Source organism: Cygnus atratus, chromosome 1 (genome assembly GCF_013377495.2).
Source record: "Cygnus atratus isolate AKBS03 ecotype Queensland, Australia chromosome 1, CAtr_DNAZoo_HiC_assembly, whole genome shotgun sequence".
NCBI lineage: Eukaryota > Metazoa > Chordata > Aves > Anseriformes > Anatidae > Cygnus > Cygnus atratus.
In genome coordinates, this window is record NC_066362.1 from 145,587,646 (window position 1) to 145,612,460 (window position 24,815).

The following is a 24,815-nucleotide window of genomic DNA, read 5'->3' on the forward strand; positions in this document are numbered from 1 at the left end:
ATACGAGTGTGTTGAAGGCAGCTCTGTAAACTGCCATTAAAAAGGGTGAGCAAGGGTGCATCGTCTGACACCCAGAAGGCTACAGCTGGGGTGCAGGACACCTAAGAGGAATGGAGTGTAGAGAGGGGTCAACTTTGCATGTTTTTGCACAGCATTTCTTTTTGCTATTATTGGAGATAAAGCAATAGTCCATCTAGCCAGTGTTCTGACAGAGCATGGCATTTCTTGCATTCATAATCAATCGGACAGAAATTTTGAAGAAACAAGTCAGTGTTCTCAAGACTTCTGCCAGATTATCCCCGAGGTGAGCTTGATGACTTGTCTACTTTCTTCTAAAATGGAAAAATCTACTTTTTTGAAAGACACCGTCTTGCTAAATTTTTCACTTTGATTCCTTGACAAGATGGGGGATTGTGTCTTAGAATTGAGTGCATAATGCATTCCTGTATTCATGAGTCCATACAGCTTGTTAGATTAGGAGTTCAGTTAGCTGCAGTTCGGGCACAGTACATACAAGAATCTCATCAAAGGGTTCTCTGTTATCTTTTTCTCTCTAACTTTATTTTACATCTTCAGAGCTTTCCCCCATACATTTTCTTCCCCTGAAAGAGTCTTCTTGTGTGTACTGCGTACTATTCCATAAGCTTTTCAGGTCTTTTCCTTGCAGACTGTTTTCAAATTATCAGCCCCTTCAAAAATGCACATTCATGATGAAGATGTTGCTTCATAATCTCTTCCCTAGTGACAAAGGGCAGTTCTTGCTTGCATCTGCCTTATATCATTGTCAAGTTCCAACTTTTTCCGAGATTAGTTGTTTTCTTTTTTTTTTAATAACATAGACCCACGTTATTAGCAGTTATATTCTTTTGTTTTGCTAGACTAAATGGGTCTTGCTTTTTCTGATCATCTCTGCTTTTGTTCCGCTTGCATTTGACAGCATTCTCTGCATTTTGAGGCTGTGCATGTTCTTGAGCATAGCCAACCAGAAATCAAATGTGTGTAAATTCAACTGACGCATTTGACAAAATATGTGCTAGATTAGGAAGCAAAATCAGGAAGTTGAATGAGTTGGTTGTAGCATACAGGAAGAAATAAATCATTTTTTCCGAAGACTTTATCTGCTTGGACTGCTTTAGGGCTGCTTGCTTCTATATTCTTAGGTTGTGTTCCTGTCCCGCTTGCTCCATCTGTGCTTGTACGAGATGTACATCTGCATCTCGGATGCAAGAATTTCATTTGTATTTTCCATGGTGTTGTGAGACTCATATGCGTGGTAGTCACATCGTGACAGTTATTTCTCACCATAGATGTTTGTACTGATGGTAGCAATTCCTTAATCTCGCTATATAGCTAATTTAAGTTCTGATGGCTTTTCAAGAAAGACACGAAACGGAATTTGTACCGTGTTGAACTAAAGTAAGTTGTCTGTGCAGTAATAAACACTGTACCTCCTATATCCTTCGTGTTTTCCTTCAGATGTTTTCCTTTACTCTTTTCTGAGTATCTCTTTGGCTAGTGTTTGCTGTCTTTCAGGATCTCTGTTCTCCTTTGTCCTTCTCTCTTTTCGTGACTAACACCTTGGTTTATTTAACTTTCTTGGTCTTTGCACTCTGTCTGTCCTATTACACTTCTGCTCATCTCTATCCTTTCAGCTGCACTTGATTCTCTGTTTCCACCTGTGTGGCTCTCAGGTTTTGGACCAATGATTTTTATAAAAGAACATATAATGGTGGGTATTTCAAGTGTATTAATAAGAGCTAATGTCAGAACAAAAAGTATGAAACACCATTTCATGCTTCAGTACTTGCCAGTTTTGTTCCTTGATATATCTATCTATTTCTAATTCGATCAGCTCCAATTGGAAGACGATCAGGGCGTGAATTTGGGACTTGAGAGCAGTTTAACACTTCGTCGTCTTCTAGTCTGGACGTATGATCCTAAAATAAGGTTAAAGACCCTTGCAGCACTTGTTGATCACTGCCAAGGTCTGTTTAATGTTCATTTGACATTTTGGGGGAAGTTATTTAACTTTTGAGTGGTTATGCATGCCAATTATAGATATCAGTAATGTTACTGATGTTAATGTTTTTGCACATTTTGAGTAGCTAATCCTCAGAAGTATCTCTCTTTCTCATTTTAACCAGAAAACCGATCAATTACAATGCTGTATATATGCGCTTAAACTTGTTTTTTTATTTTTAATTAGGGCATGCATAAGATATTCTTCAAATTCTGGGGACATGATTTTCACACTGTTTTCAGTTCAATTTTAGTTACCTTTCAGAGAATATTATACTGTGGTAAAACCCACTAGCACACTACAAAATGTCTGGCTCAGTCTTTTCACTGCTATGAGTATTCCTCTATGCATGTTGCCATATACAGGAGGGATTTGCAACTTTTCTGCAGGTTTATGTGAAACAACAAAACTTCACAAATCTGCAAATAGCATGTGGCTGTGTTAGCAATCCACAAGCAAGACCTAAGGAATGGTGTTGGAGTTGACCAAAAGTTTGGCCACTAACCAACTTATAAGCTATGCTTCTTCCTGAGGGTACATCAGCTTGGCTGTCTTTGAAAATAAATGGAGATTACAGCCCTTTGGAAAGTACGTCTTAACTGAAAAAGTTTGTATCGCCTGTTCTACCTTGATTATTGGAATTGCTGACAATTTTGGGAGGAAAAAAAAAAAGAAGGCTTCACTTTGAAGACATTCATGAAAACTTTGAATGCTATAACGTGTGCTGCAAGGAACTTCTAAGCTGTGTAGCATAACAGCAAAACAAGTTCTAGATCTATTTCTTTTTTCTTGGGGGGAGGAGATGGCTTCTTACCGTTTAATTAAAAGATGACCGGAGATACTGCCTAAAGGGGAACTGTTGGGGAGACCTACTGAGAAGCAGAAAAGATGTGTTTGTTTATGATGCACACAGAACATCTGAGAAAGTCAAGACTGAAGGAAACAAATGCTGAGGCTCATTTAATGCCCTTCTAATTGGCGTGATGGGGAAGAAAAGAAGCATAAAGTCCACCTTTGTGGATGATCTGACACTGTATATTTTGGATTCCTCCAAGCTGCAATTTACTGGACAGAATAATGTGTCAAAAAACTAGGCTTAATGCTTCAGTGAGATTAATGTTTCATGCTTTAAAAGCTAACCATTCCCTGTCAATGTTAAAAAATTTACTTTTGCTACATTTTAGAATCACTATTCAATAAGCCCTAGGTGACATCTGACTAGTTAAAATTGATGGCTGCTGAATTTAAGTGTAGTGTATATATTTTTCTTTCATACATTTTTTGTTTCTCTCTCCTATGATCTTACAGGGAGAAAAGGTGGTGAACTAGCTTCAGCAGTTCATGCCTATACTAAAACAGGAGATCCCTACATGAGGTCTCTGGTTCAGCACATTCTTGGCCTGGTATCCCATCCTGTACTGAATTTTCTTTATCGCTGGATTTATGATGGAGAGCTGGAGGATACATACCATGAGGTAATTCTTACATAAGAAATATTTCAACTCTTCATTTGGTTTATGGAAGAGTCTGTGGGAAGCTTAGAGAAGAACTCAAGAAATAGACTGTGATATAAACATATATTAATTACTCATATTATACAATAACAACATAAAATGTGACGCTTCTTCATGGATTCACTGTTTTTGTAGTGTCCAAACGTTGTGGAGATGCATTATGTTGTCTTTGATGAATCGTATCCTGGGTCTGTTTAGTAGAGGCAGAATAATGGACTAAGGGTAGATACTTGCTTCTGAGGAAAGTGTCATCTTTGTCTTCTTTCCTGCTTAGTGTAGCAATAGTAATGTATACAGAGTTCTTTAACTATTTAGAATGCTAATCTTGTATTCCGATAAAAACTTAATTTATTCTGAAGTAAGAGACTGAATATTCTGCTTTGACTACCTGTTGTTATCCCCAGCCTCATAAACAACTTTAGTTTGTCAAATGGGATAGAACAGGTTTATGGTTGCAGATTTTCTTTAGAAAATCTACTTGTATTTGTTGTAACTTCTATAACAGCGCCTTCTAGTAACGCTCCTTTTCTTCTTAAAGAGTTTTTATGTCTTTTTAAGCTTTCCCAATTATTTTTCCCATCTCCAATCAGTACAGTCTTGTTAAACTGAGATTTTGTTTAGTTCCAAGAAGCCAAAGAATCATCTTCAAAATGAATTGACCACTCCTGAGAAGGATCTGTGTAACTTGACTTGGATGTGGAAAGTGGTGTCTGATTTCTGAAACTGTCCATCAAAATTCAAATGAGTACAAATATCACACATGGCTGATCTTTAAGTTCATCTTGAGCAGACTTGCATAAAATATCTATGAATCTTTATGTCCAAAAAAGTGTAAAAGTGTAGAAATGTAGACTTCTCTTTCCAGCTACCCCTCAGACTTGAGAGGTTGGGGGTTTTGGTTGTTTTTAAATCATTCATTAGCTTTCAACTCTTTGTCTGCTTAAAAATTTATATGCTCGCTCTGAGAGTGTTCTTAATACTGCAAATCACTGTTGGATGCGTGTATATTGAAAGCTACTATTTGTCATAGATGATTTTCAAACAAAAACAATCGACCATTCTTGCTTGAAGTGGTATTTGGACGGGGTGAAAAAGTTCTCGTCCCAAAAATTGACGTCTTGTTTGACTGGATGAGGACAGAATTTTTCCACAACTCATTTTAATAAAACTAATTGTGTAGATTTAGTTTCTTACATATATGCAAGTATTTTCTTATGTAGAGCTGGGAGACCTTGGCATTTGATTCCTCACTTGCTGAAGGATTTCTTGTTATTTTCTGCAATTCTGCATCTCCTAAAATAGGAGAAAGTCCAAAGGAGGAATGAGTGAAAATAGAATGAATAAAATAAAAGCATATTGCAGTTATATTCTGACATTTTTCTCCTACTCTAATTGCCTGAAATATGCTGTGTGCTTCTGTATTTCCTAGTGGATGTTTTATGGATAGTACATCTTTCCTGAGGTAGTCAAGGTTTCATAATGTACAGAGGAGATTAAATTATATGAGTCCAATTTTCAACTTTTTTCTTCAGAGTTCATATTGGTCAAGATCCAATCTGAATGCCAGTTTCCAGGAAAACTTTAGCTTTTCTAGTCAAAAGAAAAACTAAGAAATAATTTTTTCAGTTTTCGTAGTTCACAAAAGGAAAACGGGGAAAGAGTTTACCTTCCTCTTTTAAATATTTATTTCAATCTACAGTTTTTTGTGGCTTCAGATCCTACAGTTAAAACTGATAGATTATGGCATGACAAATACACTTTGAGGAAATCGATGATCCCTTCTTTTATTACAATGGAGCAATCAAAAAAGGTATGTATTCAAAAATTAATTTTCTGATGATTTGTTTGTCTATGCTGCTATTTAGGTTCTTATTAAGAAAATGGAGACCAAATTTAACAGTAAATATTCATCTTAAGAATAACAAAGTTAATAGAATTAATTTGCTGAGGAAGACTATAAGACTATTTTTTCCATTCTCTAACTAATAATCTTTATTTAAGGAGATCTTGAGAGGCGAAAATGTTTGTTTCAAAGCGTTTTGTGTTGGCAGTGGAGTTCTTGGTTGCCGTGGTTGGGATTGTAAAGCTAGGATTGACGAACGGTGACAGAATACTCTGTTGTCCTGCTGGTTGTGGGTGGCTTTTTTATTAGCTTTTAATCTTATATGCAAGTCACTATTAAAATTAAAATATAAAAAAAAAAATCTCTCATTTTCAGGTTCTCCTAATAGGAAAATCCATAAACTTCTTGCATCAAGTTTGTCATGATCAAACTCCATCCACAAAGATGATTGCTGTGGCAAAGTCTGCAGAATCTTCAAAAGGTGGTAGGGTATCAGTGTTGGTCAACTTCTTCCCTTTGAACTGAACTCTGTACAATATGTGGTTTAGACTATAAGCTGACATTTTGGATAGTGGGGTGGAAAGGAGTACAAAAGTCCCTCCCGTTTAAAAGATAGCTTTTTAATGGACACTTGCATTTTACGGAACACGTTTGAAGATGAGCATGTGTAATTTTCTTTTCTTAATAGATTTGCTGGATGGTTGGTTGTTAATATACTGGGTTTCTGAATGAAACCAGGCGTGATCAACCTGCTTTCAAATGACTTCAGGTGGGTGGGTAGGATGAGAGCAGGGATGTTCTCAAGTGCCTCTGTGAGAATTTGGTAATTGAGACTTTTCGTCAAATATACATCATATGATTCCATCATAATACTGTGAGTTAATTCTGTGATTAAAAAAAATAAAATCAAAAATCCATTAGTTGTAAATAAGAGGATGAGCGTAAAAGCAGTCAGGACAGAAGCCTTGCTGTAAATTCATTCTACCACTATAATATGCCAAAAGAAAATTGAGTATGTGGGAGGCTAGTAAAATTATTTTTGAAGTTCATTTAAAATTGAAGTGGCCAGTTATTGAACATTAAACCAAATCAGTTTAATTTCAGAATTTCTTCAGGTTATTTCCTCTTACTTAGAAGAAATTTCAATTCTAATGCTTGAGAGTTTATATGCCATTTATAGTTAATCTTTGGCGTATCCTTTACAGTCAAATTAGCATTGTTATGATGAAAGAGAGCAAATACCCATAGAAAGCACTCGTGTTAGATGTTTAAAAAATTAGCAAAGAAGGTAAGGTAATGCCTAGGATGCTGCTACATCAGGGAGAAGAAAGTTTCTTCTGGTGAAATGATATTTTACTTCTTTAACTTCCTTATAACTTATATACCGAGGAGAGCCTAATGGTTAAGATGTAGATGACTGTGATCGTTTCTGATGCTACTGAATAGTAGGTTCTAGAAGTGTAATGATGTCCTGCTAGTATATCCAGCTTTTGTTAAATGCATTAGCCAAATATTTTTCAATCTAGTTCTTTACTTAGTTTTCTAAGAACATCCTTCTTTGCAGTTTTTGACCTCTTGTATAATACTTTGTGTTATTCCTGTTCTCAAATACAACTTTATCACAGCTAACTTAAAACCTTGGCTTTGTGAGGTTCTTCTTTTTTCTTTCTTTTCTTTTTCTTTATGGTGATCCTTGGATTAGTTTTTATATTAACTCTTCAAACCACATTAATGTCTGTAAGAAGATTTCTTTTTTTTTTTTTTTTTTTTTGTACCACGTGCAGTGGTTGCCTAGTCAACTAGCTGCTCTTAAATTGCAGAGAAGGGGTCAGGCTTAGGTGAATAAGGGCTGTAAATGCATTTGAAAAGTCATCTTGCCAGCCACTCCTGAAAAAGGCAAAAATGTTATTGGAATAACACTACTTTCACCTCTTTACTCAGAGTTTATGGCCATGCTTTTCTGATTTTTTTTTTTTTTTTGGTGTATGTTTCTCTTACATTGATTGAATGTGTTGATGTTGGAAATGCATCCTGTCCTCCTTGTTTGTGCCATCTGACAATAAACTGAGCATCTCTTCAGATAATTACTTATAATAAAACGACAGAAGGATAGAGTGCCAGACTGAATTTGAGTGCTATTTCTCACTTTAATTCAGAACGTTTCATGGTTTTGACTGTAATTTTAACTTGCTTTGGAATCTTAACTCGCAGAATCACAAAATCAGAATGATTGAGGTGGGAAAGGGCCTCTGGAGGTCACCTGGTTCAACCTCTTGCTCAAGCAGGCCCACCCAGAGCAGGCTGCCCAGGACTATGTCCAGGCAGCTTTTGAAGATTTCCAAGGAACGTGACTCCACAACCTATCTGGGCAACCTCAGTTACCTGCGCAGTAAAGAAGGGCTGCCTTGATAATCAAATGGCTCCTCTGTGTTTCAGTTTGTGTCTGTTGTCTCTTGTCCTTTCACTGGTCACCATTAAAAAGAGCCTGGCTCCATCATCTTTGCACCCTCCCGAAGGGGTGGGTGCAAAGACGTTGTTGAGGTGCACCCTGAGCCTTCTCTTCTGTAGGCTTAAAATTGCCACTGCTCTCAACCTAGGGGAGGTGCCCCAATCCCTTCATTGTTTTTGTGCCCCTTGGTTGGACTCTCTCCAATGTGACCATGTCTCCCTTGTAATGATGAGCCCAGAACTGGGCACACAGTACTTCCAGGTTTGGCTTCACCAGAGCTGAAGAGAGGGGAGGGATCACCTCCCTTCACCTGGCAGCAATACTTTGCCTAATGCACCCTAGGATACCATTAGCCTTTTTTGTGGTGCTTGGCTGGCTCATGTTCAACTTGGTGTCCACCAGGACCCTGACGCCCTTTCTGTCAGGTTGCTTTCTGTCTGGGTGGCCCCTGGCATGTCCTGGTGCCTGGGGTTCTTCCTCCCCCGGTGAAGGACTCCGCGCTTCCCTTTGTTCAACTTCGTGAGCTTACGGTTTTTAAACTTCTTGTCTCTCCTCGGTTTTCTTTTGATGCCGAAGTAAGAATGGTATAAAAAAAAAAAAAAAAAGCTGCTATCTGAACGTGTGTTAAAAACAGGAAGCCAGAGGTGCAGAACAGAGTAAAAGCTGGCACTCCAACCTCAAGTTTGGGAACTTCTGAATGAGGATTTGCCCAAGACCTCTACATTCAGTAGCAGCTCATAGACCTGTCTGTCAGCGCTGTTTGCCTTTTTCCTTCCAGACCCATTTCTTCCACTGTGTCCCCTGAGATAAATTTACACAGCTTTAAAAACTTGTGTCTAGGCCTCTTTTTGTTGATGTAAGCGACTTTTTTACATGTCAGATAGGGATGGTACATTGCCTGTGCTGGTGTGCATGTACGCAGAGATGATGTGTTACAGCTATGCAGGCAAACTTGAGTTTTCCAGACTGAGATGAAGGGTTGTGGTTAGGTCACTTCTCTCAAGGCAGAGGGCTTGTCATAGACAAACGAGGCAACTGCCTGCTGTTGGTTGGCTTTGCCTGTCTGTGCATTGGGCCAGCCTGTGTGCCTGAAGGTACTTAGCCCATGACTACTTTTGGGCTGGCTTGTTCCTGCTTTTGCCGTGTCTCTTAGGCTCTCAGTATCTTGTGAAAAGACTTTTAGGAACAGATCACTGCGGTGTTGTAGCTTACTGTGATCTCTCTGTGAAACTCCTCTTTTACCTTTCCCCTTCTGGAAATTCTTCCTTTCTCCTCTAAAGCCAGCCATAAGGCACATCAAATGGCTGACACCACTTTGTGTGCAAGCAGCCACGTTTGAACTCATCTTTGAAGACAGCAGTTAAGAGGCCAGGATCTGCTGATGGGGAGAGGAAAAAAATTGGACTTGACTGGACTTCCTTAATGCCAAGTTGCCCTATAGCAGTGAGACAAGTGCATTTGTACCAGCGAGACAAATGTGTTTGCACCAGCTAACGGTTTTCCCTTTCTCCCAGCCATGGGTATGGTGTTGTTACGTGCTTCCTTATGTGAGCAATACAAGAGTTACTTTGTCAAATCACACCAGACTTCTGCCTTGACCAGAGTGAGTAGAGACTTTTGTGAGGTATCTGTCCCTCCTGGTTTGCTGTCAATGACTGGAGAAAGAGTATTTTGGGGACTCCTTGCCTATGGTCTGTATTAGTTCTCGCATCTCCTAAGTTTTCACGTGTTTCACCTGACTAAGTAGTACTCTGCTATGCTCAAATTCCCTACACCGGCAATGCTATATACAGGTATATCTGTGAATTCTTTACATGTGCTTGCACTTGATGTCCTGTGGAGAGCTTCACAGGTTATTGAATGAAAGTTTGGAAACCTCAGTGAGTCATTGAACCAGACATTGTAAGGTCTCCCTCAATAAACAGTGAATTCTTTGTTAGAATTATTGTTTATTTACTTGGTTTAATAGCAGTTTATTAACTGAGGCTAAATCTTAGCAGAACAACATGTAAAACTTGATTCTAATATTTAATGTCTGCAGTATGGGTTGAAAATAATCCTTGAGCAGGCAACCCCCTGTCTTACACTCAGTTGATTCCTGGACCTCTAGTTTCTACCTTTTAGTGCAATTTTTGTAGAATTAAAAACTGTTGAAAGTGGGAGTATATCCTTTAATGATGCGGAAGGTATCACGCTTGGCAGTCCGGTATTTGGAGTTTTGCTCCAGCTTGCCTGAAGAAGCCGTACTTTTCTTCTTGCTATCTCATAACAGCCTTTTTGCAATCCCTTTCTTAACAAGCTTGTAGTTGTAGAAAAGAATGAAATACACTCCCTACTAAACAGCTATGTCCTCTGTCCTATGTCCGTTTGCCTCCAAATTGCTATGCATTATATGTGGAGAAGAAAACACCAGGTTGCTGTCGCTCAGACAATGCAAGCATTAGGAACACTTCTCTGTTGAATGTTTTGACTGATTCTTTGAAGACTTTTTTCTCCTACCCTTAAAAGTGACTTTAATTCAGATCTGCCTCCACCAAAACTTTTATCTAACTCTGCGCTTTTTGATATCTTTCAAATAATTTGATTCTGTAAACTGCAGTATTTTAGCAAACTAAAAGAAAATTCACTTTCCATGTAGAAGCGATGAAATAACATGAGTTCATATTGGAAGGTACAGGCTGCGCACAGATTAAAAGCAGTGTTGTTGAACTATAGGCTGCTTTAGACTTGCTTTCACTTTGGTTATGCCTAATGTATAATAGAGTGGATGAGAATAAACAGCAATTTCTCTGCTGGTATGTTTCAATTTCAAAGCTTGTTTGCCTCATTTTTTTGAAAAAATACTAATTTAATTCTGATTTTTTTTTTCTAGCTGCTGATTTGTTCACAGATCTGGAAAATGCGTTTCAAGAGAAAATTGATGCAGCTTATTTTGAGACCAGCAAATACTTGCTGGATGTCCTTAATAAGAAGTACAATTTACTGGAACACATGCAGGCCATGAGACGCTACTTACTACTTGGTCAAGGAGACTTTATCAGGCACTTAATGGACTTGCTCAAGTAAGAGAATAAGAAGGGTAATTATGTTAAATTTCTGATGCTCCCAAATATGCATGATCAGCATAGAAACTGTTTTGCTCAGGAGAGGACACCTTAAGTATCTTATTACTCAATGGTTTACTTGAACATCTTTTAATTTCTATTCTGGGTTGAGTTTCTTTGGCCCTGAGACTGAAATTTTGTTCTTTATGGTAGGAAGTACATACAGTACCATTTTGCAGTGTCTTGAAAAGCTGTACTAACATAGCTTTACACTGAGTTTGTGACAGCCCCAAGGATGTTTGCACTTTGCTTCCTCCTGTCAGCAAATTTAAGGAGAAAAGTTCAGTTTCTGGTACTCTTGATGCCACGAGTTAGTATTGTTCTGAATGTTATGCTTCTATATTTTGGATGTGTTTGGTCTAAAACATTGTGTCAGAACCTCTCAGTGCATTTTTAAAATTTAATTGATGCATCAGCAGCTTCTGTTTTAAGCACTCAAGTGTACCTACAAGTATCAGTTTCAGTACATTGCATGTATTTGCCAGCTGGCTGCTTCTACATGCTGGTGCTTCTGATGAAACTTAGTCTACCAGAAAGGTCCTCTACAACGTTTTCCCAGTCTAGAAGGCAGGCTTGGTAATAAAGCTTCCATTAACTTGTCTGTACATGACCAGGCTTTTTTAAGTGAAAAACAGGGTGAAGAACAAGGTTGGTATGTGGAATCAGTATTGCGTTTGAGGTAGAAGTAGTGAGGGGATTTCTGGTACTGGTATGGGAGAGGATTGCAAGGCACTTGCTACTTGCATGTTGCAGCTCCTTGGAAAGTTTAAGTTGCGTGCAGGTGGTGGGTTTGTATTTTTTGTCAGCAGTTCTAACCCCGTGAGATGGCTATTGGTTAAGTATCCCAAAATTGTGAAATAAAATCAGTTTGATGTGCTAATGAGTTAATCTGCCTCCTTTTAGATACAAATGCAACTCAAATGTCAGAATAGCTATGCTAGCAACCCTGGTAACTTGAAATGAGTGGCATTAAATCAGGATTAATTTACTCCTCATGCTGATGTTCAGGTGAATAGTTGCACACAAATAGACAGAGATGTTTTGATCATTGATTTGCTTTGTGGTTAAGACTCAAACAGTAATATGAGAGGTTTTGAAATTTTCAGGAAAGTGTTTCACTGTGTGCTGCAGTCAGTACCAAATTGCTGTTGCAGAGTATCTCAGTAATATGCCAGTATGGCACTGCTAGGCAGTTGAGGGAAGTGCATTTTTTTTTTTCCTGCTCTACTCTGCACCGATGTGGCCTCATCTCAAGTAGCATGTGCAGTTTGGGGCACCACAATATAAAAAGGTCATAAAACTATTAGAGAGTGTCCAAAGGAGGGCTACAAAGATAAAGACAAAGACAGTGAAGGGTCTAGAGAGCAAGATATATGAGGAGCAGATGAGGTTAATTTGGTTTGTTCAGCCCAGAGCAGAGCAGGCTGAGGGGAGGCCTCATGGCGGCCTGCAGCTCCCTCACGAGGGGAGCGGAGGGGCAGGCGCTGAGCTCTGCTCTCTGGGGACAGCAACAGGACCTGAGGGAACGGCATGGAGCTGGGACAGGGGAGGCTCAGGCTGGGTGTTAGGGAAAGGTTCTGCACCCAGAGGGTGGTTGGGCACTGGGACAGGCTGCCCAGGGCAGGGGTCATGGCACCGAGCCTGACGAAGTTCAAGAAGTATTTGGACAGTGCTCTCAGACACGTGGTCTGATTTTTTGGGTGGTCCTGTGCAGACCCAGGAGTTGGACTTGATCCTTGTGAGTCCCTTCCAACTCAGAATATTCCATGCTTCTATGACTTTTTGTTTCATAACTTCCAGGCCTGAGCTTGCACGACCAGCTACAACCTTATACCAGCATAACCTGACTGGAATTCTTGAAACAGCAGTGAGGGCAACTAATGCGCAGTTTGATAATCCTGAGATTCTCAAACGATTGGATGTTCGACTTCTGGAGGTCAGTTGCATCATGGTGACTCTCACCTGAAACATTACTGAGTAAAATTACATAGTGTGTATGTGCGTGTGTGTACACAGACACCTACGTGAAACAAAATTTTGATATGTGCATGTAGTAAATACTATTTCATCCCCTCTTTTTCCATAGAAGTTTACTCTGAATTATGTAAACCTCACTTAATAAGTCTTCTCTTCCTATCTTACAAACATCAACAGTTAGGTGAGATGTATCCCACCCTTGTGTCAAGGTTTATTTTGGCTTAATCTGCTGCTTTTGGCAACAAACTCCTGTATCCCATATTAATGTGGATGCTTGCTTTTTCATGGTCTGTGGGGAACAGAAGAATAAGCACCTCTTGAGCGCTAGCATGCTCTGGTTATTCACTAAAAGTAGTGTATCTTTTTAATACAGGTATCTCCTGGGGACACTGGATGGGATGTCTTCAGCTTAGACTATCATGTTGACGGACCAATAGCAACGGTAATGTTGTGTACTGCTGGTTGTGAACATGTCTGAGATACTGAACTGGATTGCTAAATATTTTGTTGTTGAAATATCCTTTTTATTCTGGAGTGTAAGATCAGATAGACAGACCCCTTTTTTGGCATCGAGGATGCACTCACTATATAAACAGTAAGCCAGAATCTCAGTTCTTACAAACTGAAATTGAGTGCTGAAAAGCTACATTTAAAACGTTAATTACTGAAAATCAGTAATGAATTTGTTCCAGCAGAGATTTTAGCAAGTACTTAATAAATGGAGTGCTCCTCTTCTTCCATTATCACTAGGCTGTAGCAGCTGCTTCAAGATAATTTGAAGGGAACTGGAAAATGTATTCGGAGAGAACCTATTTGTATTACCTAAATAAAATTTTATAAGTATTGTTCATAGGAACAACTGAGAAAACAAATACATTCATAGAATCAATAACACAGTTGATCAGAACGTATTTAGCTTCTGTAAAGACATTTTAATATCAAAATGTGAGTCTGACCAGCAAAAGGAATTTTCACGTATATGTGTAGTTTGAAAAGAGTGAAATGTTTTGTCTTTATCACATTTCCTCCCATATGGGATTGGAAGTGCTCAAAACCTCCTACGAAGTGTTTGCCTCCTAGTATGCGGACTTCCAATTTTCTTCATGCCTTTTTAAGTTGGCATGCTGGTAGAACGGTAAATACATTGGTACTTTCTCAGCCTACAATGAAATGGAACTGACAAAAGCATCAGAGCAGTACTGAGGATTTTTTTTTTTTTAAACTTCAACTTACTTTTATTTCAGTATAGAAAAGATGCCTATGTGGAAGAGTAATTTATAGAGAAGCAAATATGCTGTAATGCATTTCTACTTCATTTTTCTTCAGTCTTCTTAGGAATGTAATGTGAAAATACTGACAATGTGGGAATCCTTTTAGTGTTAAAATGGAAAAAATAAAATGGCAGTGCTGTAAGCAGGCACAGTTGAAGGGCGCTCTGGACCAGAGCAGTGCTCTGTGCCTACTTGAACGTTAGGTAACTCGGTTCAGATCTTGAAGGAGGGTCTTCCGAAGAGCTCTGAACTTTCCAAGGATTTGTTCCACCATATTTACCAATAAACTGCATGGGTCAGAATAGACAAGACTGCGAAAATCTTCTTTGTCCATCAAAACACATGGTGTCTCTGTTAAACTGATGGTCATCTTTTGTTCATTTTATAGGTGTTTACACGTGAGTGCATGAGCCACTATCTGAGAGTATTTAATTTCCTTTGGAGAGCAAAGCGAATGGAGTATATTCTTACTGATATATGGAAAGGACACATGTGCAATGCAAAGCTTTTGAAAAGTATACCAGGTAAGAGGCTTAAGTGGATGACATACTTGTAAACTGGATTTAGATTGCTGTAGGTTATTTTAAAACTATTTAAAGAAAAGTCTGTTATTACAGATGAATTTTATATTTTGTTGCTGTTATTGACTGTTTAATGACAGATGATGATGATGGTGAAATAGCATTATTGGATATGGAGGTTTCCTGTTTGTTTTACTTAATCCTGGGTTATGAGTTTTTGTAGCGATGGGCAAATGAAACATCCCATGTCTCTGGAAAGGTTGTTACTCTTTCATCCCCTTTTCTCCATGTTCCTTGATGACTTTCCATCCGTACCCTGTGCCTCCCTTTTCCTTGTGTTGGAAGTACTGAGTTTCATAGATACACGCTTCCAAATTTACCAGTTTTACCTTCACTTGTTTGTTTTACTTTTATTTAGCTAAGAATAGAAGAGGCTAAGATAAGACAAATAGGTGTTTGAGCAGAAACACAAAAGCTCTTGAGTGTATAGTGACTTTGGCATATGCTTAACGGGTCAGGACTTTTTGATCCCCCTTCTCAGCTGAGAATACAGTATTATTTTTGAGCATCTGTACTGGCTCAATCTTGACTTTTCTGACCTAGTTACGTATTTTTTTGGTAAAAAGTAGCTATTGAGGCTTACAATTCTTTGTGGTGTAGTAGTGTTTACAAAAATATATTTGTTTTTATAATTGGAAACTGGGTGGGTGGGAGTGGACACCTTGGCCTCAGGAAGTCACTGGTAAATAAGCTCTTATAAAGATGCTCCAGTGTGAAAGGCTGATCTCTGGGACTATATGGGATGACTTTCTGTTTCCTTTCTGCTTCTGTGAGATAGGATTACTTTACTGTCATTTCCCTGTCCCAAACAAGTGCTTGTTTGACTCAAAGCCAGTGGTCTATTGTTTTCGCTCCTTCTGTTCCCTTTGAGACTAGGGTGCAGTTAACAAATTTTATTCTCATCACTTGAGGGTCTTCAGGCAGGAACTGTTTCCTACTGCTAGAGTTTTGCTAAATTCTCAGATGACCTCTTTGGGAGGCTTTTCGTATACTTTGATACAGAGCAGTCTTCTCTAGTCTTTCTGAGATGACATCTCAGTTGCTTGTCAGCTTCAGTTTTGGCTACTTTTAATTAACACAAGCATTTAAAATGCTAGTCAAGATCTTATAGCTATTGTTGGCAGAAAAAGCCTTTCATTCTATTTCAGGGTATGTGCCTCTGACAAAGGAGAGTGCGTTTAACAAAGACCTGCCTTCTGCCTGGAGGGACAGGAGTCTTTCTCACTCTCTGGCATGTCGAAGTTGGAAGCTGTGGATAGATTTATTTTTTTTTCCTGCAATACATGGAGAGTCCACCCCAGCACTGATTTGAAAAAAAGCAGAACTTGCTTTATTTTCTCTTTCTTCCTTCAGAACTGTACCTTGTGCTTCTGGTCACAGCGCAGTAAATGGAAAACCGTAAGTGATAGGAGAAGCAGCTGCAGGGTGTTGTTTTTTTTTTCAGCCACCAAGAGGTAACATTGACTTTCTAGGGTAGCTTTATTCACCATTTCCAAAACACCTTAACAGCTAGGGATTTTAATGTTTTAAAGGAATTCTTCTAGACCATAGTGTCAAGCTTGGACTTTTCCTATCAGGAATTTGAATAAGAAATTACAGACGTATCCAGCAGATACGCTGAAGAATTTCTGTTGTGTAGCCAGTTCTGAACTTCTTTTAATTGACCCAATTTAAAGCAGATGCAATAAAATATGTTGGGGATAGTTTTCCTGCAAAGGCGTAAGAAACAAAGAACGGAGTACCTTGTTGTGCTGTCATTCAGATCATTGGATGGTTCTGTAACATCCTAGATATGAAAATGTAAAATTCCTTTTGTAGCAGTCACGTAACTTGGCAAATTACTTTGGCAGCTTTTTAGAAGTGAATGCCTCTGTTTGGACATCTGCCTGATTCTGGAAGGATGAGTGAGGTGCTCTGTCTTACAGGTTAACAGCTGAGGCCAGCAGTGACTTATCTGTGGGTCTCTGGTGGATCAGGAACTTGAGCCTGGACAACCTGAGTCACAAATTCCCTACCCTTGTTGTAACCACCCTCTCTTTTGTTCTCAGTGTGGTAATACAAAATACACTGTCTGTCTTGTGAAGGCTAATGGCAAGGGGTATGAGAGACCTCAGAAGCAACTGCAGATCTGTGGCCTTAGATTTTCAACCAAAAGACAGGATGGAACATTTACTGTATTTTGGTCCCTTGGGACTGAAAAGGTTTTTTTCACTTTATGATACTCTGAAAGTTTCCAGCAGTCTGAACGTACAGTTGGTGTCGTCTTTGGCTAATGTTTTCTAGGAGTTAATTGTACAGTGTTCTTTGCTCATCTGTTGCCCGCCAGTATTGCTGCTACAATCCAAGACTAGTGGCTGTTTTATGAGGTACTCAGTTTGGTAGAAAAAAGTACGAGGCTGGTTTGATGGCTGTGCCTGTCCTTGCAGTCTTTAACATGCCATCTCTTTGGATTTTTTACAGAGCTTTCTGGGGTGCTGCATCAGTGTCACGTTCTGGCATCAGAAATGGTCCATTTCATTCATCAAATGCAGTATTACATTACATTTGAGGTATACTCTATCCACACAATTGGTTGCTTAAAAATGAAATACTTTTAATATCCTGTATGTGTTGTGTGTCTTAACTTTCAAAGAGCTTGTCATCTAGCAAATCAAAACAGCCCAATCCTGAATCATTGTGCTCCAGGTGCTTGAATGTTCGTGGGATGAACTCTGGAACAAGGTCCAGCAAGCTCAGGACTTAGATCATATCATTGCAGCTCATGAAGTTTTCCTGGACACGATCATAGCTCGGTGTTTGCTGGATAGTGATTCTAGGGTAAGTCTTCTCCTTTGCATTATTAAATTGTAATCTTTGTGATCTTGGCGTATGGGTTAGGGTTAGTACCTTCTTCTCTTTTGGTACAGGAGCAAGGGGAAAAGTCGGTTTTCTCCCTGTCATATTAGACTTTGTTATGGTAGGCTGTGTACTTATTCCTTGCACGTACTGATAGATGTTGATCATAAAACTTGTTGCAATATTGGTGAGTTTCTTTTGGTTCTGAGAAGCTGCATTGTCCTGCAACAACTGACTTGGAACTTTGCAAAACAGTCTCTCCAGCTGGCTGTAGAAACATTTATTTTACATTTAAATTTAAAATTAATTTAAATAAATTAAAATTTACATTTTAATTTACATTTACATTTCTCAAGAGTGGTAGTAACTTAAAACTCTTTTGCTGTAGAGCTCTTTCATTGTTTTGTTGCTGAATCGCCTCACAGGTACTTCTCAACCAGCTTCGAGCTGTTTTTGATCAGATCATTGAGCTCCAGAATGCCCAAGATGCCATGTACAGAGCTGCTTTGGAGGAGTTGCAGCTGAGGTTACAGTTTGAAGAGAGGAAGAAACAACGTGAGCTTGAGGTACAGTAAGGAGATTATTAAAACATGAAAACGAATTGAGGCAGATATATTTCTCTTTTTATATCTAATATGGAGTTTTTTGATGTCATCTACAGCTATGACAGAAGTGAAAAATGTATCGATACAAACATAAAAGTCATCATCAGTAGCTAGTGTATTCAAACGGAATCCCTGACTGTCACTTTTAATTTCTGTCTTGCCCAAAACCTCTAGGTAAATAGATTTTTGCAGTGGTCTTTGGAAGACAAGAAGTTTAGGACTGTGAAGGAAATGGTATAATCTTGAATATTCTGAACATTCTTGCAAAGAAAGCCGTAGCTGCATGCCTGCCTCCATACTGCCAGTCCGTGGGATGTGCAGTGCTGGTGGGAGACTCACTCGCTTTGCTCGTCTCAGTTTTCTGTAGTAATGGCAGTCTTTCCGTGAAGAACATGAGAACAGCTTCTATACCTTGCCATTCCAAAGGAGGAATGTTAGTAACACACCTTGAATATTTTCATGTGCTGTACAACCACCAAGGGGATGGATGATTTCAGTATTGGAAGCTCCACGTTTAGCTCTCTTTGGCAGTGTTTGGTTTGTGAGCACGATGGCTCAGCCAGGCAGAAGGTGGGTCCAGTTAGCTGTCATGTGACACTTGACTTCTTATTCATTTGGTTTGTGTAGGGCAAATGGGGTGTAACTGCATCAGAAGAAGAAGAAGAGAACAAGAGGATGAAAGAATTTCAAGACTCCATACCCAAAATGTGCTCACAGCTGCGAATACTCACTCACTTTTACCAGGTACCCCTTAGCTATTCTTTTTTTTTAATATGGACAATGAGTTAGGTAGAAACCAATCTCAAATACAGACTAGGTGTAATTATAATATACTCACGTGTGCTGTTTGTGGATCTAGGTTTTCGTTTCTTTGCTCTTGTACTTAGATGCCTGCATTCACTGTTCCACAGTAGACAGCAAGCTTTGTGATCGTGTATATTCTCTTGTTAAAGAGGAGGCTTGCATGAAGTCCCCATGATGTACCTCCTTCTTCCAGTAGTGGAAATAAATGCTTTGGTGTAATCTGAAAAAAATAAAATCCCTTCTGCATTCCATTTCCTCTCACAATCTTTGCAATTCATTGCTGTTAAAGACTGTGGAAAGGGCCCTTATTAAGGGCCCATCATTTGATTATAAGGGCACTGAGATGGGCAGTGTCCTTAGGAAAATAAGCTGTTAGATGTTGGGGAAAGCATTGCAGAAAGCAGTGAAAGAGGGGACACAGCACTGTGTGCCACAGCAGCCCTTCAGGGTTAGAGCCCAGGTCAACTGAAACCCAGAACCTTCACCCTAACCCTTTTCTTGGCTTTCACACATGAGAAATTCTTGATGTGGTGTAATATGACTATTAACTACTATTATTTATCACCTTTGGCAAACCTGAAGTTAGGCCTTTTTTTATGATGTTGATTCTGAGTTCGACTGAAAGCTGTAGGGTCGTCTTGTTGTCAATATTTCCTATATCTTCTTTATTAATTAGTATCTGTAAACACACATTTAAATGTAATAAACATCTAAGTATGCATTGTTTCCCTAGGTAAATAAATGACGTTGAAGCGGTTTTGCTGGGTTGTTACCCAAATTTTCATTTTTAGCTTGTAAGAGTAAGTTAGGTTCTTAATAGCAGTTGTAGTCATGGCTTAGCACCTGTACATGCATGTGCACGGCATTTTCCAGCCCTTCTATCTGATGGTTTCCACCAAATTCATTTCTGTATTGACTATAGCTTTGCCAAGCTAGAGCTGTCCTGAACGAAGTGCTGCATTGTCAAAAGAGTTAGTTCACATGGAATTTTGAAGGAAAACAGAACAGTACACCCTGGTTAAAAATACTGATGGCTTTTGTTGACAGCTGTAGAGATCCTGAGCTTTGATATGAGGACTTCAGATCTGGGAAGAATTTGCCTCCTATGTCCAAATATTGCAGTTCTCCCTCCCAGCAGAAATGGAACCGAATACCTTAAGAGGTGTAGGCTGAGGGTAGATTATGTGCTCAGTGGGACTGCTACAAGCTGGCAACGTACCTTTTGTCAGCTTGGACTGCAGCAGACTTGGACTACAGCCCTACCATGGATTTTTCATGCAGGACCTTCCTGGCCAGCCTTGGTCATCTTTTGGAAGTAATCAGGTAGTAAATGGGATGTGCCTAATTCTAGGCATGTTCGCACTAGTATTTAGTGGAGATCAGGAATAAGATCTTGAAGTGAGTTGTCCCAGTCCCCCCAGAGTTGTATGCTCTCCTGCGTGCTGTGGAACTCCTGCAGCCCCTTGGCTAGAAGTGTGCCTCCAGCTTCCCGAGTGCAAGTCCCAAGTAAAAGCTGCTTCAAATACCTGGCCTAGCCCTACTCTGCAGGTGCTTTGCTGTTCTGGGGTGCTACTTGATAGGCACAGCATACATCAGATGTGTATTTTTAAACAAGCAGTGGTTTAATGCTGGTCTGGCCCGCATTGTACCTGCAACACAAAAACAATAAGGTTGCCTGTTTGGACAGGTTGGGTCCTGAATGTCTCCCAAAAATGGCAGGCCTGCCCTGAGGGCAGGGGCACAGAAGTGCTCCCCTGCAGCCCAGAAGCCTTAGGACAGACTGGAGAGTCCCAGCTGGGCAAGCAGGGTGGTCTGTTTGAAAGTATGAAGTGTGTATGGCAGAAGTTTGAAGATAAAGTGAAATTACAGGCTTTTCGTAGAAAGAGTGAGTCCCGCATAACTTGATTGCTAAAATTTGAGTACAAATTCTTGTGCTTGCCATTTCCTGGCATCCCTCTACCTCCTTGCCAGGCTTGGACACCACCTGGCATGCCTGTGCAAAACACACCACTGATGTCATCTTAGCTGTCTCTTTTATTTTTTTCTTGTTTTTTTCCTATTTTTTTCCTTCTTTTATTTTCTCCTGTTTTTTCCTATTTTTTCCTTAGCTCTCTCTTTTATTTTTTCCATGAGCCAGCAGTGTGCCCTGGTGGCCAAGAGCGCCAATGGGATCCTGGCGTGCATTAAAAGGAGCGTGGCCAGCAGGTCAAGGGAGGTGATCCTCCCCCTCTACTCTGCCCTGGTCAGGCCTCACCTGGAGTCCTGTGTCCAGTTCTGGGCTCCCCGCTACAAAAAAGAAAGGGATCTCCTGGAAAGAGCCCAGCGGAGGGCCACAAAGATGATATGGGGCCTGGAGCATCTTCCCTATGAGGAAAGGCTGAGAGACCTGGGTCTGTTCAGCCTGGAGAAAAAACTGAGAGGGGATCTCATCAATGTGTATAAATACCTGAGGTGTGGGAGACAGAGGGATTTGGCCAACCTCTTTTCAGTGGTTTGTGGGGACAGGACAAGGGGCAATGGCCACAAAATGGAGCACAGGAAGTTCCGCACCAACATGGGAAAGAACTTCTTCACGGTGAGGGTGATGGAGCACAGGAACAGGCCGCCCAGGGAGGTTGTGGAGTCTCCTTCTCTGGAGATATTCAAGGCCCGTCTGGACGCCTACCTGGGCAGCCTGCTCTAAGGAACCTGCTTTGGCAGCGGGCTTGGACCCGATGATCTCTTGAGGTCCCTTCCAACCTCTACAATTCTGTGATTCTGTGATTTTTCTTTCTCATTCAGGGAATCGTCCAGCAGTTCTTGGTCTTGCTGACAACCAGTTCTGATGAAAGCCTTCGATTTCTTAGCTTTAGACTGGACTTCAATGAACATTATAAAGCAAGAGAACCAAGGCTTCGTATGTCTTTGGGCACTAGAGGCAGACGGAGCTCACACATGTGAAACAACTGCTAAGGACTGCACCTCGGTATCCGAAGGATGTTGAACCTCTTGTTGGACAAGGCAATCAGTGTTGACATAATAAAACCAAATCGTGCGTGATAGGTGTCCACCATTTCTGCAGACAACATGTTTTCAGTCATGTGATCGTGTGACACTATATAGCAGAGAGCAAAAAAGTAGTTGTTTTTTTTACACTAACGTTTATAGAATTATCAGAGTAAATGGGCTTATTAAACCTCTTTGAATCATCCTTAGGTCATCCTTTTAAACAAATGCCAATTTTATTTGAGGCTTTGTAAGCTCTCTCCACTAACTTATATTTGTGTTGAGGAAATCACTTCTTTTGTTTTAGAAGGCATCATTTCCTTTTTTAACAAGAAAATAAGAAGGTTATTTTTTCTATATGTAATTGTTCTATTTGAAAAGAGCTTTTGTTAAAGCCAACAGATCAGGACACAGACCTAATGTCCTCGTTAAGAAGCTATCCAGCATTTCATTATGCTGATTTTCAGTTTTGTGATGTGTTTGACTGTGTAAGAAACTTTGTATCTGGAGACATAGACTTATATTTAATTTTTTCTTTGTTTTCAAGGTTTACAATTTGAAATAAAAAAATCTAATAGGTAAATTATGTGGTTCCTGTACAGCAGAAAGCTATAGAAGCAGAGCCAGGAGTGAATCTATTGCACAGAAGATCTAACACAGAACAGAAGTTAAAGCCTCAGTACAATAAAAGGAAAGTGTCAGTTAAGATTGAAGGGATTGAAATAATTGATGTTCAAAATCTGATGTGTAGAAGCAAACTGAATTGGGTAATGTTGACTTCGTTCTCTTCCCTTGCCTATTTTTTCATTGTAAATATTTATATATTGCTGTCCAGATGCTGGGGAGAGGAGGGGTTGTTCTTTTGCAAAGTTGTCATTCTATCAGGTCATTTATTATGTTTCACAAGTACAAGCTTAGAAAAATAAAAACACAACTATCTTTCAAACATTTGTTTCGCTTTTTGTAATTGACAGATTATGATTCTTTGACAGGGCAAGAAAGGAGCAGCTTCCAGTTAGGAGTGCATTCGCCTGCGGATTCCTACCCACTACAGTCTCTTGGTACTAATATTATCTATACTTACAGTTGTGTGCAATTTGTTAACGAATCCTTCCCCTCAGGTGAAACAAGTCTGTGGCCTTTTTTTGTCCTTACTTTGTTCAAATCCCTGGTAAGCAGAGGCAACAGCCAGGCCACTCAGGCAAGGCAAGATATGGCGATGAGGGAGGTGAACTCCTGTGGGAGTGATGCATAAAACTGGCAGCCCTGAACTGTCAGGTTTGCCTTCCAGGATTCTGGTGCTGGTGGAAGCAGTGCTCCCCAGAATGGTACAATGCAGGCCTTGGGGTTCTTGGCTTTTGTTAAATGAAACATATAACCCTGTGCCCCTTAAAGAACCTGTCAATGCACCTAGATTCATGGGAGTATTTGCAGGCAGCATTTCAGCCGTAAGGAAGTACAGACCCTGAAGCAAGCGATAATCAGTGTGCCGGAGGAAAGCTGGAGGATTCAGAGCTCGGCATCATGTCATGAGTTGCTTTACAGGTAGGAATACTCTGTCTTGGTGCGTGTGTGGTGGGAGTGTAGTATTTTTACAGTGTCTGAAAGAACTAAGAAGCTTATGGGACTGTGTTTTGACCAATACCTTTCTTCCACCAAAAACCACTCAAAAATTTACCTGCATTGACACTCTTTTCCCCATTTCCTTGAGGGACATGTTACATAACCCTGTATGCCATTAGACAATCCACAGGCCAGAGATGCAGCATAAATGTCAAAACTAGAGGACAAGTTCTAGGGGAAGGTTTAGTCCTCTTTGCTGCTAAAATTATTCCAGCAGGACCCAGGAAACCCTATGGTAGCTATCAAGCTGGGAGCAATCATTTTGGGGTGATTCCAGAGAAATCCATTGATTGGGAAGAGTCGTCATCATCAGCACTGCTGGCGTTGCCCTCTCTGCCAGCCACACTGAGGGGAAGGAACACTTTGAACACAAGGCACAGAATACACGGGACAGCAGGGGCAGGGTGTGATCGGGCTTCCCCTACCTGCCTTTGTCCTCCCTGCTCCTTTGTGGGTGGAGTCAAGTATTTTGCCCCATAACCCAGCAGCATTAACATTTCTTTCAATGTACGGTTCGTTTCAGATCCTACAGTTGAAACTCATCAATGATGGAGTAATAACCACACCTTGAGGAAGTCAGTAGTCCCCTTGTTGAGTAAAACGGAGCAATGACACCAAGATGGACAACTTACGGACAACAAGATATGTGAACCTTCTAATCATCTTTTGGCCCTCTACTGTTATGGCTAGATTCTTATCAAGAGAATGGATCAAAAGTTGAACAGTACCTACTTCCAGTCCTCCTTTGGACTTGGAAAGAACTATATTAACAGGATTATTCGTGTAACAGGACTCAGAAACTATTTCATCTTTCTTATTTTCCTGTAACTGATCTTCCTTGGAGCACACTTTTTCCAGAGGACTTATTACTATATAGGCAAGATTTCAATTCAATGAATGAGAGGCTATGAAATTATGGCTATTCTTTGGTGGCATATTTTCAGTAATCAAGTTAATAGTGTGATAATAAACTACATAAAGAGCAAAGACTTCAAAGTGGAGTAGAAAATTGAATCATAGAATATCCTGAGTTGGAAGGGACCCATAAGGATCATTGAGTCCAACTCCTGGCACCACACAGATCTACCCAAAAATTCAGACCATGTGACCAAGTGCACAGTCCAAACGCTTCTTGAACGCCAACAGGCTTGGTGCCGTGACTACGTCCCTGGGGAGCCTGTTCCAATGCACGACAATCCTCTCA

The 24,815-nt window shown here is 40.0% G+C and overlaps 1 protein-coding gene across 2 annotated transcripts in view; it reads left to right on the forward strand.

Moving 5' to 3' along the window:
• The window catches only part of TUBGCP3 (tubulin gamma complex associated protein 3), a 54,517-nt gene extending 31,585 nt beyond the window's left edge, over window positions 1-22,932 (forward strand). The window contains exons 10-22 of one of the 2 annotated variants that reach the window (XM_035565548.2): window positions 1,853-1,985; window positions 3,329-3,495; window positions 5,234-5,344; window positions 5,753-5,861; window positions 10,699-10,888; window positions 12,731-12,866; window positions 13,281-13,349; window positions 14,567-14,702; window positions 17,220-17,308; window positions 17,445-17,576; window positions 18,020-18,160; window positions 18,827-18,943; window positions 21,785-22,932. In XM_035565548.2, the coding sequence (XP_035421441.1) occupies window positions 1,853-1,985; window positions 3,329-3,495; window positions 5,234-5,344; window positions 5,753-5,861; window positions 10,699-10,888; window positions 12,731-12,866; window positions 13,281-13,349; window positions 14,567-14,702; window positions 17,220-17,308; window positions 17,445-17,576; window positions 18,020-18,160; window positions 18,827-18,943; window positions 21,785-21,943 (1,689 nt within the window). In that variant the 3' untranslated portion in view covers window positions 21,944-22,932. The remainder of the gene's footprint in view (window positions 1-1,852; window positions 1,986-3,328; window positions 3,496-5,233; window positions 5,345-5,752; window positions 5,862-10,698; window positions 10,889-12,730; window positions 12,867-13,280; window positions 13,350-14,566; window positions 14,703-17,219; window positions 17,309-17,444; window positions 17,577-18,019; window positions 18,161-18,826; window positions 18,944-21,784) is intronic. The other variant, XM_035565550.2, reaches the window with a different exon arrangement.
• Window positions 22,933-24,815: the final 1,883 nt, after the last annotated feature.